General features: G+C 54.6%; 2 protein-coding genes across 2 annotated transcripts; one reads left to right on the top strand and one right to left on the bottom strand.

Moving 5' to 3' along the window:
* Positions 1-109: 109 nt before the first annotated feature.
* Positions 110-1,653, top strand: LOC114069775 (heat shock transcription factor, X-linked-like). Its single transcript, XM_027906811.1, has 2 exons — positions 110-737; positions 1,162-1,653. The coding sequence occupies exons 1-2, from the start codon at positions 168-170 to the stop codon at positions 1,594-1,596; spliced, it is 1,005 nt and encodes a 334-aa protein (XP_027762612.1). The 5' UTR covers positions 110-167; the 3' UTR covers positions 1,597-1,653.
* On the bottom strand, positions 1,632-8,235 carry MECR (mitochondrial trans-2-enoyl-CoA reductase). Its single transcript, XM_027906810.1, has 10 exons — positions 8,045-8,235; positions 6,621-6,718; positions 6,099-6,230; positions 4,479-4,622; positions 4,292-4,394; positions 4,005-4,107; positions 3,506-3,579; positions 3,032-3,092; positions 2,736-2,808; positions 1,632-2,462 (listed from the first exon to the last, which is right to left on the bottom strand). The coding sequence occupies exons 1-10, from the start codon at positions 8,233-8,235 to the stop codon at positions 2,299-2,301; spliced, it is 1,143 nt and encodes a 380-aa protein (XP_027762611.1). The 3' UTR covers positions 1,632-2,298.
* Positions 8,236-16,381: the final 8,146 nt, after the last annotated feature.

Here is a 16,381-nt window from a genome sequence, read left to right as displayed (position 1 = left end):
CAGGACATTCCACATGAAAACACAGCTGGAATCACCTCTGGGCTCCAACCAGCTCCCTGGGAAATCGGGGCTTTGGGTCTGTGTCTCCCACCTCCTGCTGCCAGGAGAGGGGCACCACGCTGTGATGTCACCGTGATGGAACACGGGCTGGAGAACTCCCCAGGCAGATGGAACCACAGAACTTCAACAGGCTGGTTGGAGGCAGCCAAGCCGAGGAAAGAGAGGTCAAAATGGAGATGTCCTCACCAGAGGCATCCTGTGCTCCCAGCCCAGAGGAGCCAGCCTGGTGGGTGGCTCCAGCTCCTCATCCAGGAGATGACACGGGACTGTCCTGGGATGCTGTCCCCGGACCTCCCCCGGACAAAAACGCCCTTCAGGATTGGCCCGATGAACCCTGGGACCCCAAGGTGAAATTCTGTTCCCTGAAGATCTCTGTCAACACCAAATCCTCGGAAGACTCCTTCCTGAGGGCGCTCTGGGAGATCCTCAGCAGCCAGAGCTTCGAGTCCATCTGGTGGGGCAACGACGGGAACTGCATCGTGATCGGAGAGAAGCTCTTCAGGAAGGAAGTGCTGGGGAGGAGGGGGCCCAGGAAGATCTTTGAGACAGAGTCCATGAGAGGCTTCCTTCTCCAGCTCATGTTCCATGGATTCCGCAGGGTGGAAGGGGACTCTCCCCTGCTGACCTCCATGGAGGAGCTGAGAGCAGTGGCAGCAGCCGGGGCTGAGCTGGGCAAGGTAGGTCAGCTCCTCCCCACACAAAGATCCCTTGGGACGTTTTAGGAGAGGTTCATGTTCAGATAAAACCAGCCTTGACAAGGCCAGAGGTGGGGATGGGAGCAAACAGCCTCCCCATCAGTGTTATTCCCAACACGTCCATTCCATGCTGTGGCGCCTGAAAAAAACTTGTGGGGGTTGGGTTTCTCCAGATTTTTTTTTTTTTTTTTGGCCTTTGAAGACCCTACACTTCTCTGCTCCCAAACGCCCAAAACACAGTGGTGGTTGTGACCTGACAAAACTCCGTCCTGACGCTTCACTCACATGAAGCCTGGTGCTTAAAATGCCCCGAGGAAATCCTTTAAACACCCATTTGTCCTTGGGATCCCCCTCGGGATCTCTTCCTCCTTGGCAACCAACTCCTCCCCTTTGCCTTTTTTCGCAGCTCCTGTTCTACTCCAACCCCCACTTCACGAGGGATGACCCCTCCTGCCACCGGAGGGGCGTGGGGAGCGCTGGGGAAAGCGCGACCCCCCCAGCCGTGTCCCCTCTGGGCGCCGGGAAGGAGGCAGAGCTCCCATGGAAAAGGTGGTGGGGCGTTCCACCGGCAGCAGGGGCAGAGGAGGAAGAGGAGGATGATGACACCCAGACATCCACGAGCACCAGCCCCGAGCCAGGGGCAGACACCCCCCCAGGCAGCGTCAGACCCTCCCCACCAAAGCGGCCCCGCAGGCGCAGCCCCACTGGCTTTGGGACGGACGCTGTGGGGTCACCCCCTGGCCACGCTGCAGCCCACGGGCACTGCCCCACCTGCTCCTGCGGAGGGAACAGCGGGGCCAGACCTCACCAGGGGCAGGACTGGGAAGAGCAGACACCGTAGGGGCCGTAGGGTTAGAAATGCAGCAGGACAGGAGGAAGCAGGAACGCATTGTTGGTTGTTTTCAGGAATAAATCATTTCATTTTGCCGTGTCCGTCCTCTGCAGTGTCACAGCCAGTGTCCCACACCCCGGCAGAGGGGTCTTCAGGGACCAGCTGAGATAGGCCAAAGGCTCCAGCACTCACGGTGCCCTTGGCAAAATCCAGCAGATTCCAGGGCTCCTCCAGGAGCTGCAGCAGCACCAGGGTCACTCCAGCCACAGCAACACCTCGGTGCTCTGGGGAGTCTGTGCCCCTTCCTCCCCCAGCTTGGGGGTAGGAGGGCTGCAAGGAGTCAATTTGGGCTTTCCCTGCCCATCCCAAATCCCACCTGGGATAACTACAGCAGTGCAGGAGGCAGCAGTACAGCTCCCTCAGCTCCAAAAATATACATAAAGGGGAACTGCTGCTCTTTGGACACCCTGAGCTGATTGAGCCACTGTTTGTGCTCCCAACCTCACCCTAGCTGAGGTGAGATGCAGCTTTCTTCCAGCAGCGCTTCCACACAAAGCTGTGGAGGCATTGAGAGCTTTCAGTGGCCACCCAAAAGTTAAAAAACCAAAGGAAAAAAGAAAATCAGTGGATCTGGAGGTGTTTTTCCCCCCTAAGTCTGTGGATATGAAGTGGGGCCGTGCTGGAGCAGGACAGGGCTCCAGGAGCTGCGGGTCAGAGCAGGAGGATCTGCTTGGAGGACACGAAGGGCTTCATGGAGGCCTCCAGGGCTGCCCCGTAGTCCTGGAGCGGGACCTCGGTGCAGGCGGGCGCGGTGAGCTGTCCCCTCCGGATCAGCTGGCACAGGCTGTCCATCATCCCAGCCACGCTCTCCTGGTCTGCAGGGGAAGGGAAGGAGGGAGCTCTCACTGTGCTGTGCCAGCACCATCCCGGGAAACACCCGCTCAGAGCCACGCAGGGTCCTGGGTGTGATGCGCCCCCAGCTCGGGCACGTGGGATGAGGGGAAGAGCCCCTGGGATGGTGACAGGACACAGTCCCGGGTGTTTCAGTGCCCTGGGGATGAGCAGCACTGAGGATGAGGAGCATGGTGCCAGTGGGGTGGTTTGGGAGCGGTTCCCATGCCCACCCTCAGCTCCCCAGCCCGGCTCACCCTGCGCGTGGTCCTTCCGCCACTGGGTCATCCAGAACCCGCGCAGCCGCACGTCCCGGAAGATGAAGGCGCTCTGTGGAGAGGGAATGTGCACCCAGTGACGCCCCTGCCACCCCTCACACACCCAGTGACACCCCTGTGTCACCCCCCGTCCTGACAGCAGCGGGAGGTGGCAGTGAGGCCCCTCACCCCCTCGTCAGTGCTCCCACCCTCAGTCTCGATCTGAGCTCCCACGGGAGCTGATGGGACATCGTGGATGTGCCCCAAGGGAAATGAAGAGCATCTCCAGTACTCACCACAGGCACCATCACAGGCTGCTTTGCCATCCCCCCGTAGGTGACCATGGTCCCTTTGGGCCTGGAGCAGGAACAGACTGTGTTATGTGACCCCCCAAAGTGCATCCTCGACCTTCCCACCTCCCCCTCTGCCGTCCCCAACCCCACTGCTGCACCCCAGGGCTGTCCTCGCACCAAGGGCTCCCCCAGTTACCCCTCAGACCCCTCTTTCCAGGCTCTCCTCTTGGTTCCATGCACCATTAGCTGAATTCAGAGCTCCAGCTGTACCTGGCCAGGACCTTCATAACTGGACCTCAGCTGCTCCTGGCCACCAGCAGCGTGAGACACGCAGTGATGATGGGTTAACTTTACATCACTGTTGTCATCCAAAACCACTTTTCCACCCATCTTCCCTCTCCAAAAGTTCTACAGACTCTGGAGCAGGACTCTCTGGTGCAGGTTTCTGTCCCCAAGCCACCACCCAACCAAACTTACTGCAGGTGCCGCAGCATCTCCGTGGTGCTTTTGCCTCCGACGCAGTTCAGGGCGAGCCGGGGCTTGGGGGTGCTCTGCAAGAGTTTAGGAAAAATATCCCAAATTTTGGGTCTCTTTTTTTAGGGTGGGGCCACAGTTCTTGAGGGAGCAACTGCCCTCACCTCAACAGTTACTTGGGGGCAGCTGAGAGCCGTGGAGTTAAAATCTAACATAGAATCAAGGAGTGGTTTGGGTCTGAGGGGACCCTAAAGCCCCTCCAGTTCCACCCCCCTGCCATGGGCAGGGACACCTTCCACTTGGCTGCTCCAAGCCCTGTCCAATCAGACATAAAATCTATGATCCTGCCCTTGTGGGAGCAGCAAAATCTCTCAACTTCTGGGGCTAAATCCTGATCTAGAGGGAAATTTGTCCTTCCCGCCATCCCTGCACTTTCCCCCAGTGCTGAACCGCAGTGACGGCCCTGGACCACCTCTCTCCAGTGGGATCAGCATTGAGGTACCTTAAATATATCCTTCATCTCTGGCTTTCTCAGCATCTCCTCTGTGACAACGTGGTCTGCACCCAGGGCCATCAGCCTCTCCACCAGCTGTGGGAGATCAGGTCTGGGGGAGGGAAAAAGGAAGGGGGAAAAAAAGAGGACCCGATGAGCCAGGAAGCAGAGTGTCACCTTCTCATTCCTCCTGATCCTTCCTCTGTCACTTGGGGACAACAGGGCAGAGGCTGGAGGACACCTTGGAGGAGCAAAGAGGAGATGGGCAGGATGGGTGGAATGGGCAGGGGACCCACCTGTCCCTCACCACGTTGATGGTCTTGACGCCGGAGGCTCTGGCGATCTGGATGACGGCCTGGCCCACGCCGCTGTTGGCAGCGTTCTGGATGACAGAGTCACCTGGGTGGGAATAAATCCAGGTTTTCACTGCAGAAGAGACTGGCAAATCCCCCCAGAACTCCTCCTCTTTGGTAGAAGGCTTACCGGGTGCCAGGGTCTCAAAGTCAGTCAACATCCGTAACGCCGTGCAGGGGTTGACACTCAGAGTGGCCGCGCAGAGCACGGGGATGTCACTGGGCACCTTCAGCAGCATCTCCTCGGGGAACACCCCTCGTGTCCTCCACGTCCCTGGGTTCCAGCAGCAGAGCCACAGGAAGGTGGGAAAGGAAAGGAAAAGGAGAAGGAAAGGTCATGAGACCTCAGTTCACACCGCTGGCTTAACGCCAGTCATGGCAGCATCGCCACGCCGGGCACCTGCTAAACCCTGGAGAGGGAATTAGGGAATATTTTCCCACATGGGTACTTCCAAAACAGTGGATCGATCCCCAGATTTATCACCAGCAAAGCCTATTCATTTCCCAGGGGGATAATGGGACTGGGGCTCCCCGGGAACAGGGAGTGTGCAGAGATAATGGAAATACTCTCCATCCTATGGATGAGCCCATATATTCAAAGCCAATTTAGGCAGCTTTACTCCCTCTATACTTAAATCCAATTTAACCCTCTATCATCTATTTACAGGTTTTTTATGTTTAAAAATATCCCATTTGGCTCTTAACTCGATCTCCCTCCTTCTCCCACTAAGCAAAAAAAAGCCTTTTAAGAAGAAATAGGCAAAGAACAAGCTGTTACACGAAACCAGAAACAACAAATTTCAGGCCATTGGCATTTTGGAGGAGCACAGGAGGCATTTGCTGGGAAATTAATTCCCACACTTTCCCAGCAGAGCACTATTGAGGAGAAAACTGCAGTGAGGTGTCCCCACGACCTTGCCCAGGTGAGATGTTTTATCCAAGGCCTTGGGGGAAGCCTTAAGTGGATGGGACAAAACGTGGCTGTTTCCAGAAAAACACAGATTGCTTCAATGCTTTATAACGGCACAGGAGCCTCATAAGGGGTCTATGCTGCAGAAAAGATGATTATTCCTAAATTTAAGTTTAGCATAAGCAATGGCATTGCCACTGCTCCTATTGCAGGTGCTGCAGGTTTTTGCATTTTAAGAGTCCTGTGAACAGGAGCCCCTTCCCTGGATCCGTGGAGGATGAGCAGCATCACTTGCTGGGGAGCAGGAACTGAGCTTGTTTTATAAAAAACCTCACATTAAAATAAAACAGGTGGTGAAAATATAATTTAAATCAAGATATAAACAGGTAAGAGATAACTCCAGCAGTTACCTGACTGACTGAAACAATCCAGCTCATTATAATTGTGATTTGGCTCATATGGCACTAAATGGGTTCCCACTGCTGCTCCCCTCGCCCAACACTCCCTAAAAGAGGTTTTTTTTCCCCTTTTTGAGTCCCACCCCATGAGATGTAATTGCTGTAAGTGGAGGGACACGTGGCTGTACCCACCCCCAACAAAGACAGTGCTTTGGAGGGCTGTGGTTTCGCTGCAGGGCCCCTGAAATCCCCCCAGCTGCTCCCCAAGCACCGGCTCACACAAGATCACTACCAGGGCTTTGCTCCCTGGGAAAGCTTGGGCAGCTCCCAGCAGGCTCCAGCGTCCCAAAAACCCTTGGAAAAGACACTCTGTGGGTGGGGGATGCAGAGAGGGATGAGGTGGGGGATGAGTGAGGGCTCAGGGGGTGTTGGGGACACTCACCCAGGCCGGCATCTGCTGGGATGACCCAGTCCCCGCGTTTCAGAGCCGACACGCGACTCCCGACCTCCAGCACCTCCCCGACACCTTCGTTCCCTCCCACGGCCGGCAGAGGGGACAGGATGGCGTAGGTCCCTGGTGGGAAGCTGGAGGTGAGCTGGAGACCCCATCACACCTGGCATTCCCATGCCACGAGCCACCTCCAAAACCTCTGAGACATCGGGGCGGGACTTTGACACCCCCGACATTCCCATCCCCAGGGCCATTCCCAAACCCTCCAAGGTGCTGGAGTTGGACTTTGACACCCCAAACATTCCTATCCCAAAAGCCAACTCCAAACCTTCCATGACAGGAGCTGGACTTGGATATCCCAGAAACCCCCCATCCCAAAAGCCATCTCCAAACCTTCCAAGACACTGGAGTTGGACTTCTGTGGTCCTTGTGGGTCCCTTCCAGCTCAGAATATTCCGTGATTCTGAGCATCCCAAAAGACCTAAAATGCAAAGTATTCATCCAGCACACTACCTTGGATCATGTTGATGTCAGCAGGATTGATGGGAGCTGCCAACATCTTGACGTGGACATCGGAGTCTCCCAGCTTGGGCACCTCCAGATCCTTCAGCCTGAACGGGGAGACACAAGGGAAAAGGGCATTAAGACCAGCCTGGTGATGTGTTTTGTGCTGTGGTTGAAGATGGAAGGTGCCTGCATCACCTCCACACACTTAAATGAACAGCATTGCCTTCCCCATCCCATTAAAAAATTGGATTTATATCAGACAGATGGACAGATTTTTGGTGGGGGCTGCTACAAGCCAACCACCCAACACAACCCCGTGTCACCAGGCCAAGTGACACTCACTAATTTTAACAAATTTCAGCAGGTTGTGTAAAAAAACCCACAGTTTCAACCAACTGGGGGTTTTACGGCTCGTCCTGCCCAGTTTGAGCCTTACAGGAACCGGGATGTTTCCAGAAATCTGTGAGAAAAAGAGAAGTCAGGCACCACAAGACTGGCCTTGCACAAGAAATGAGATGATGGCAGTAAATGTCAGTGGTGAAAGGCACTGTTGCACAATTTTGGAAAAGCAAAAGTCCTTCCCCAAAAAATCAGAGAAGGGTGGTGTCTGGATGCACCCAGATAATGCACTGGCATTTCGAGGGGTGACCTGAGCTGCTGCAAGCAGGGCAGCAAGGCCTTGAGGTCTCCCCCTTTGAAAAAAAAAAGCCTAAAATCCACCAAAATGTGACTTTCTCCTTCCAAGGTTCCTCGGCTCATGGTGACACCAAGCACTGTCCCCAAAAAAACACTCATGACTAGGCTTGGTCCCTAAACTGGGACCTCAAAGAGAATCCCCGTGGATGGGACGCAACCCAGGATGAATTTGGGGTGCAGCACTGCTGGGGGCTCAGACCTCCCCATCATACCCCAAATTAGGCAAGAATGGGGAAGCAGCTGCAGCAGGTGGGAAGGGGGCAGAGGGACCCCCTCAGCATCTGCCTGTGAGACCATGGGGGCACCCTCAGGGTCCCCCCGTGTGCTCAGGAGCCTCTGGGCACCCTTGGCACTGCCATGGGGGTCCCACGGGGAGCTGCGCCCCCTCCCCACCCCCTGCCCCTGGGGTGAGCAACCCCCAAACCCCTTGCACTGCACCCCGAAATCAGCTCTCCAGCACTCCCCAGACCTCACCCGCACCCCCCACCCCACTCCTGCATCTGCCCTGCAATGCACCCCAACAGGATGCTCTCCCTGCATCCCCCTGTCCCGTATTATAACCCATCCCATTATACCCCCCTGCACCCCATTACAACCCACCCCTATAAACCCCCCCTGCACCCCCACCCCATTCCCGCACCCCGATCACAAAGCACCCCAACACAGCTCCTCCTGCACCCCCAGTGCGCCCCCCTCCCCACCCTGCAGTGCCCCCCCCGTGTCCCCCCTCTTACTGCACCACGCTCGGGGGCTCCCCGTGCCGCTCATAGACCAGCCCGCGGGGGGCGGACCCGGCCGAGGCCGATCGAGCCCGAACTGGGGGGGTCCGAACTGGGGGAGTCCCAACTGGGGGGATCCCAACTGGGGGGGTCCCAACTGGGGGGCTCCGCGCCCCCCGCAGCACCCGCACTGCCGCCCGCTGCATTCGGCTCCGCTCGGCCCCGTTCGGCTCCGTTCGGCTCCGTTCGGCCCCGCTCGGCTCAGTCCGGCCCCGCTCGGCTCTCCCCGTTGACACCGCCAGGCCAGTCCCGCCCTCCCCAGTTCGGCCCCGCCCCCTCCGGGTCGGCCCCGCCCCCTCCCGGCTTAAGGCGGCCCGGCCACCCCTGCGATGAGCGCGGCGGGGGCTCAGCTGAGCACGGGGGTTGTTCCAAAACTCCTCCTAAAATCATTAGCTGTGCCAGCGGCAGCGCGTCCAAGCTCCCTGTGCCAACCCAGAAGCCTCAGTGGATGGGCACAGGAGCATCCCCGTGCGATTGTAGGACCCTGGAGTTATTTAGGTTGGAAAAGACCTCTAAAGGTCATCGTTTCGAGCTCTGTCGCCCAGGTGGCACCAGAGTGACACTCGCTGTGATTTGCTGTGATTTTTAGCCCTAAAAACCTGTTGAGGGCAGAGATTTTCATCCCCTGGTTGAGGAGGAGGAGTTGAGCCCAGCAGGTTAAGCCCGACCCCAGGAGCCTCGTGTGGGCTGTACTCAACTCCAGCTCTCCCAGCACTTCATCAACATCCCATCCCTGCAAGTTGGAGCAATCAAGGCCAGGTTGGAGCATCCTGGGCCAGTATAAGATGTCCCTGCCCGTGGCAGGGGGTGAAAGTGGATGAGCTTTCAGGCCTTTCCAACCCAAACCATTCTGTATTTAGGGAGAAAAGCCCCTTTTCTTTATTTCCAGCCATCCTGTCCAGGATGGATGTACCCACCACAGGCAGGGAGAGCTGCAGGGAAATATTCATCAGATGATTATTTAAAACAACAGATGCCTGACACAAGTGGTGAGGGGAAAAAAAAAAAAAATCTCTGATAGTAATTTAATTCAATGTTTTGTATAATTATCTTGAAGGAAAGGTCTCATTTATTCTTCCAATTAAAGCTGATGAGATCGGAGGGGAAAAAGGAAGCGGAGCCTCCTGCCTTCCCCATCGACCTGTCACAGCAGAACAAATAGCAGGGCTTAAAAATGATTCCTCGTGTGAGATTGGACTTCTGTGGGTGATGGGAGCAGTCCATAAATCCTGGTTTGCTCAGCACAGTCCGTGGAATTAGCAGATTCCTCCCTTAACACCATGGATTGGGAGCTCCAAAGGGAGGTGGCCACATCCTGCACCTCCCAGACTTTGGCATCTGCAGTTTGAGGGATCAGTTCTGTCCCCATTCCAGAGCACTAAAAGTAGACTCCTCCCGTAGTTTAGTGGGATCCTGAGCACATCAACATCCTGGCAGCACCTTTACCCCCGGGCAGGAATGGGCCTCGGGAGGCTGAGTGGGGTGTGATGCCTTCCAGCATGGCTGGATGCTTTTAATCAGCGTTTTAATCTGATCAGAACAATAAAACAATAGGATTTTAATAACCTTCAAACCTGCAGCTTTCCAAGGACGCCCGGAATGCCTCAGATCTTCTGTGCTGGGGTGGCTGCACCAGTGGTTTGGGCACAGCAAACCGTGGGGCAAAGGGTTAATCACTAATTAGAGCAGCCAAACGAGAGGCCTCTCCAACCCCTTCCAAACGTGTGCCCCCACAAATGGGGGCTGGCAGGCGATTTATGATTATTTTGTTAATGTTTCTCCTGCAACAAGCACAATTTCTGGGTGATTAATGACTACTTCATATCCTGGAATCACACTTTTTTTTTTTTTTTGTGGGAGAGATGCAACGAAATCCACTTTGCAGTTGAGGGTTCGGAAGTGGATGGGGAGAGGAGGGAGAGGAGATGGTTCCTCAGCACCTGGATCTGGCCAGGGGAAGGAGTGATGCTCTGTGCTCCCCCTGCTATTGTTAATGAACTGTAATTTATCATATTCTCATGATTTATGCAGCCACTGATTAATTAGAGCTGCTCATACTCGGTCATGGCCTGAAAGCAGAAGTGCTGCCATGAAGTTTGTGCAGAGCAGGGTGGGAACAAGCACCTGGGTGACACCAGGGTGACACTTGCTGTGATTTTATCCCTGAAACCTGTTGAGGACAGAGATTTTATCCCCTGCTTTAGGAGGAGGGGTTGAGTCCAACCCCAGGAGCACAGTGGGGGCTGTACTGCCTGCAGCTCTCCCAGCACTCAATCAAGTTAATGTGGAATTATTAATTAACTGCTTATAAAATTGACACACCTTTTAATTAAAGGGAATAGCAGTAATCTATTGCCTTTTCCCTTTTTGGTGGAGAAACTGAAGGTGTGTCTGCTTAGCTTAGGAATAATTAGGGAAGCTGAGGCTGGAGAGATCACTGGGAAGGGGCTTTTGGGGGGGGGATTTTGGTGTTCCATCTCAGTGGCTGTCCCACGACAGCCAGAGGTTGTGCAAGCCCTGCTGGATCTCCTGGACATCAGGTCAGGATGCTGGTTTGAGATCCCAGGGCTGGGCTGCACCAACAGGTAAAACAATCTGCAAAATAATTCCCTTTTCCAGGCAAAGAAAGAGATGCTCAGGATCACCCTGTGGAGGGGCTGCACCAACCCCTTCTCCCTCTTCTTCCTGGTCACTGCAGCCACCATCCTTCTCCTCCTGTGTCCAGTGAAGAGTCTTGGGGCTGGGTTCACCCCCACCTCCTGGTTTTTACAAGGCTTAGGGCTCTTATTTTCCCATTTGGATCCCCACTCACCCCAAACTCAGCAGCGCTGGCAGACCATGCCTGAACCTTTGAATGAGAAACACATTGTCCTTAAAGACCTGCTTTACATAATCCTTGGCTTATCCCTGAATCCCTCATTTAACGCCTCTGATGGGGCTGGACAATCCCATAAACTCTTGAATCCTTCACCTTAAAGCTGGGGCCCGATGCTCCTGGCTCTGTGTGGTGGCGAGGGCGGTGGGATGGGATGCCCAAGGAGATTTTATTTCATTTTCTAAGAACACTAATGGCTGTTTCTTGCCTCTCTGTTGTTGTTTTTTAGTTGGGTTATTTTTTTAATCCCTCTTTAAATTGTTTCATTGTCAGATAATTAAAAAAAAAAAAATGTATGGAAAGAAACACGATGCTCGGCGGGCGAATGGAGAATTGATGAGTTCTGATCCTCTGCCAAGGAGATGAACAAGGAGGATTCAGCTCCAGCCATAAATAAGGAAGGAGAGAGGGAGATGCTGAGAGGATCCAGCTGTGCTGGGACGTCGTCCTTGCTTGCTCCTTGCTTTTCCCAGCACTGCTTTTTCCTGCGCCTCCAGTCCTCGGGTTGCGTGGTGGAGTTTGTGCGTCTCTGGGTTCTCGGGGGATTAATGCAAAAATCATCCTGTCCAGGCATCTTTCCAGCTTGGGGCAGTGGAGAAGCTGGGCCTGGGGTCATTGTTTGGGGGTTGATGCAGGATTGAGGTGTGTATCCAAAGGGTGGGTGGGTGGGGGGCACAGCACAGCTGGAGTGGGGAGATGCTGCTTTTGGGGAGACGCTGCTTCTGAGCCCCATGTTGCCCTGATGGCACCCAAAATCATCACCCTGTGCGTGATTTGGCAAGGAGATCTCTTGAACCAGCTTGAAAAGTCGCCCAGGTGAAGAAAATCACCAACTCACTTTCTTTTATCCTTTTTTAACTGCATTTTAATTTTTCTTTTTTCCATATGTCGGCTGCAGACCCAAAACATTCCTACTGGAAACTGTAAGCCTGAACCATCTTATCTGGGAAGAGAACTGATGGATCAGTGGCTTCTGCTGGTTCCAAAGCCAGTTGGTTTTGTTTGTTCCCGTTAAATGCCCGATGAGCCCTTTTTGTCACAAACTGCCGAGCGAGTCCTTTCTCCAGAGGGGTTTGGAAAAGCATCAAACCAGAGCTGCTGATGCTCAGAGCAGGACAAACGAGAGGGAGGAGAGCTGACACTTCCCCCATATACAAAACTGAACAGAATAAACCCAAACAAGATGTAAGAGCAAATTAAAAATAATAATAATAATAATAAATAAATAAATGCTGGGTGCAGTGCCGTTCCCTGCTTTCCTTGCAGTTGGATTTTAGATGGAGCACACCCAGCTCTGTGCTCTGAAAACCAACGACAGCCCTTTCCCCCTGTAAGCTTTGGGTTTCAGGTGGAGTTGGTGGGCCAGCCTGGGCACTCCACGGGCAGCAAGAGCTTTGTTTCCTGGCACCTTTTCTCCTGGGAGGAATCTTCCTTTGCAACCAGTTTTGGGAGTGGGAATGGCAATTTCAACACCAGCCTGTCAGCACCGAGACACGATCGTGAGAAATCTGAGCAACAGCCAAACCTCAGGTCTGAAAATAAATGACATTTGTGATGTTGGATATGACCAGAGACCCAAAAATCCTTGGATGATTTGCCTCCCCCCTCAATAAAACCCCACCTTCTCCGGGGCAAGACCAGAGGAGGTGGCACAGAGAGTTTTGGTGAAGATCTGGTTGGGTTTAATTCCTTTATTCTGGTTTATTTATTTTGGTTTGTGGTTTGTTTTTTTTTCGTTTGGTTGTGTGGTTGCTGGATGTTTCACCTGCAGCTCCTGGGAAACGCAGGGGCAGCTTGAGAAAGCTCCTTTTGAGACAAAAAGCAACATTTCCCCTTGGAATTAATGCCTGGGGTGACAAAAACAGCAGTTTGCTGGGTGCGTGTGGCCCCCAGACTCAGCCACACGTGGGGCATCCATGAGGCTGTGCCACTGAGCACTCAAAAAAACGCTGTTGGAGCAGCACCCAGGTGAGGATTTAGCTCTGGGTGTTGGCACTGATCCTCGGGCTTCCCAATTCCCCACCGAGAAACCCCCAGTGCCCTCTGGAGCCCAAACCCAGAGGCAGGTGGCGAAGGGTCGGCTCTTAAATAACATCCTCTAAAACACCTCCTAACATCTTCCAACCTTTTCCTGGCTATTTCCTCTGGGAGCTCGTTCCCTGCATTGAGCAGGGAGTTTTCTCTGGATGGAGGCACAGAAGTTATTTCATCCTTTCAGGCTGTGATAACTCATCTAATAGCCCCATTACATCCGGCCACGGCACCGCGTCGGGCGTCTGACCGCTCGGGGGCTGGACAGACGGGGAGGAGAAGAACAGCAGGATGAGATAATCTGTTTTGTCTGTTAAGAAAAGGGAAAAAGGGTTTTTGGCATTAGCAAAAGGCAGGTGATTTGAGAAAATAGCGGAGACTCGTTGGAGGGGAAGAAGTGGGTGTGTGTGGGGGGGTGTAATCGGTGGAGGCAGAGGGAAAGCTGAAGAGGGATGTGAGGGGAAGAGGGAGAGAGGCTGGAGGAAAGGGAAAAGGAGGGAAAAAGGCAGAAGGGTAAAATTTGTGGGTGAAATGGCTTAAAATTTAGTGCAGGGGTTGTGTCCCCGAGCTGTTTGCTGCAGTCACGAGTGAGCTGGGGAGGGGGTGAGGGCTTTGTGTCCTGTGGGTTTAATGGGGAAAAATGGAGAATTACTGTGCTGGCAGTAAAGGTGATATTCTGAAGGAAATTAATATTTAAAGAGTTTTGGCATGGAAAGCCCATGTCAGTGTGGAGGTGCTCCAGCTGGTTTTTGGGGAGGCCGGTGGGTGTCGCAGCTCCATCCTGCAGGTACCAGGACAGAGGCTCAGGGCAGCTCCTCTCCCTTGATCAGAGGGGTTTACAGAGGTATTTGAGAGACCAAAAAAAAAAAAAAATCCTCCCCAAAGTACTCCTAAGAGATTAAAAGCCCCAAATCCCATATTTTTACCCCCAGTCTGGGAGAAGCCATGAGACGTGATGCGGCCGAGCTGCGCTGGCGGCTGCTGTCACCGAGCACCTCGAGCTGAAAACATTTCTCCCTCGAGTGGGAGGGACAGTTCCAGTGGAGACCATTTGCAATCACAGCAGGGCCTATATTTTTCCTGCAAATGACTATACTTGAAGAGTGATTACTTCATTTTAACTCGATTGCTCCTGCAAGACGCTCGGGGCTGATGGCAGCGGGGAGACAGGGCAGGGGAAGGGCTGGGACTCGGGTGGAACTCATCCTGCTGCTGCTCAGGGTGGAAGGAGATGCTTGGCGAGGGATCAGGGATAGGATTTGCGCTCCAGGAATGGGGCAGAGCTTGGTCCTGATGGGTTGTCACTGCGTGGAGCAGCGCTGTCTGTCCATCTGCCCTTCCTTCCTCCCTGCTTCCCTTTGTCCCCTCCGTGCAGGGTTTGTCCCAGGCCATGTGTGACGGGTGCTGTGCTGTGCCATCCCCAAAACCATCCCTGTGGGCCTGCCCTGCACCCTGCCAGGCAGGGGAGGTGGTGACAGGCCCTTGGCCAAACTTCCCTGCCTTTCAGACCTGTTGGACAGATGGGATTCGAGCTGGATGTGCTGGAGCCCCAGGGACAATTCCTGCTTGTCCCCAAAGCTGGTGGCACTATGAATGAATCCCCTCCATGCATGCACCAGCCCTTTCAAGCATCCCATCCACCCTCTGTGCCTCCCTCCACACATCCAGCAGCTCCATCACCCCAGGAGGCTCCTCCAAGCCCCTTCCCCAGGGAAGGAACCCCCAGGGAGGCTTCCCGTGCCCTGGGCCAGTGCCAGCCCTTCCCTGGAACAAGGAGCCTTTGTGGAGCCCAATCCTGCAAAATCTGGGCTGTGTCCTGGGTGCATCAATGTTCCTCCTTATCCAGCAAGGATGTGTCACCAAAGGAATCCCAGAGCTCACCTGAGGAAGTGCTGGTTGGGATTGGGGCTGTGGGGTGATGGGGCAGGACGGTGACTCACAGGGGATTGAGGACAATTCTTTTGTGACAGGCTGGTGCAAAAAAAAAAAAAAAAAAAAAAAAAACCACCTTTTTATTTCAGTTTGCAAAGTGATTGATTTGGAAATGCCATATTCCTCCCCAGTCTGGGCAGAGACTGTCCCCAGCTCATCCCATGGGTGCTGCATGACCCACGTCCTCTTCCCAGCAGGATTTTTGGGTTTTTTTCCTTCCTTAAGGTCTGGGGGCCTCAGCAATGGGCCCCCACTGGGCCAGCTCTCCCCTGCCTTTGCTGTCACATATCTAAGCAGCTTAATTCCCTTATGGGCATTATTTTAACAGGCTTTTAGCCCTGCTGGGAGAGGATTTGTCAGGATCTCTCTGTGCTTGGCACGGGGCACACCCACACCTGGCTCGGGGCTGGTGAGAGGGGTGTCCACCCACCACCCTCTGCCCTCACCCCAAATCGTGCTGGTCTGGCTGGGTGGGTGCTGGTCTGGTTTGTCCCTGGATTCCCCGTGGGAACAGATACAAGTGTCACCCTGGAGCTAACTTGGCTGGAGGGAACAACTGGGGAGACTGGGAATGGAGGGCAAATGTTGTGCAGTGACACAGGGAGGGGGGACGTTGGGGACTCTGCCAGGGGGAGTGTTTGGGGCTGGCGGCTGTGGGGTGACCCCAGATCTGCTGAGCCCCCGTCCCAGGGAGGAGGGGGCAGGGAGGGGCTGTGAAGTGTCCCCAGGGCTGTGTCCTTGGGTCAGTAGGTTAGTGCAGTGGGTCAGTGCAGTGTCCCTGTGTCAGTGCAGTGTCCCTGTGTCAGTGCAGTGTCCCTGTGTCAGTGCAGTGACCCCAGGCCTGTGCAGTGACCCCAAATAATAAAGCCATCCCGACACAGAGAAGCAGCACAGCAGCATCCCTGGGGACAAGCTGAACTTGGATGAAGATTTTGGTGCTCGTGGGCAGTGTGGTCCCAATTCCAGGGCTTGGAGCCTCCTGGTGGATTCACCAGGCTCAGAGAAACCCAGGTACCACTCCCTGTCCCTCCCTCACCCTGCTGGGTGCTGGGCAACACCATCACAGGGTAATGCCAACTCCAGGCCTTTTCCCTGTGTGACTTGAGGTGAAAACTCCCAATATTTCCAGTGTTTTTTCCCTCTGCCCGAGCAGTCTCCCACCCTGCAGCCGCAGCCAGGGCTGGGTGACCCGAGCACGGATCACGCCGGAAAGCTGATGCAAAGCTCCCCTCCTCCTCACCCCAAACCTTTGGGAAAAACATTTTCCTCCAGAAGCAGGGCTGGAGAGGATGTCGGTGAACAAGGGGCCTTTCATCCCCGCTGGCACCGCCGACAGGGACACCGGGGGCTGCCAGTGCTCTGTGCCCATCCCTGCGCCTGCGCCCGGGAAAGGGATGGAGATTTCCCTCCCCTTGGAAAACCCTTTTGGTGTTTTCTCCTCTCTGCTTGCTCTG

This window comes from Empidonax traillii, unplaced genomic scaffold, assembly GCF_003031625.1.
Source record: "Empidonax traillii isolate 1590-97213 ecotype Southwest subspecies unplaced genomic scaffold, ASM303162v1 scaffold1356:size330773, whole genome shotgun sequence".
NCBI lineage: Eukaryota > Metazoa > Chordata > Aves > Passeriformes > Tyrannidae > Empidonax > Empidonax traillii.
The sequence above is the reverse complement of the archived record's forward strand: the minus strand, read 5'-3'. Positions and strand labels throughout refer to the sequence as shown.

Coding starts and splice junctions, on each gene's coding strand:
- LOC114069775 (XM_027906811.1), top strand. CDS start 168: ATGGAACCACAGAACTTCAACAGGCTGGTTGGAGGCAGCCAAGCCGAG. Junction 738..1,161: donor CCGGGGCTGAGCTGGGCAAG/GTAGGTCAGCTC, acceptor CTTTTTTCGCAG/CTCCTGTTCTACTCCAACCC.
- MECR (XM_027906810.1), bottom strand. CDS start 8,235: ATGCAGCGGGCGGCAGTGCGGGTGCTGCGGGGGGCGCGGAGCCCCCCA. Junction 4,108..4,291: donor ATCAACGTGGTGAGGGACAG/GTGGGTCCCCTG, acceptor TCCCTCCCCCAG/ACCTGATCTCCCACAGCTGG. Junction 3,093..3,505: donor GAGATGCTGCGGCACCTGCA/GTAAGTTTGGTT, acceptor TTCCTGCTCCAG/GCCCAAAGGGACCATGGTCA.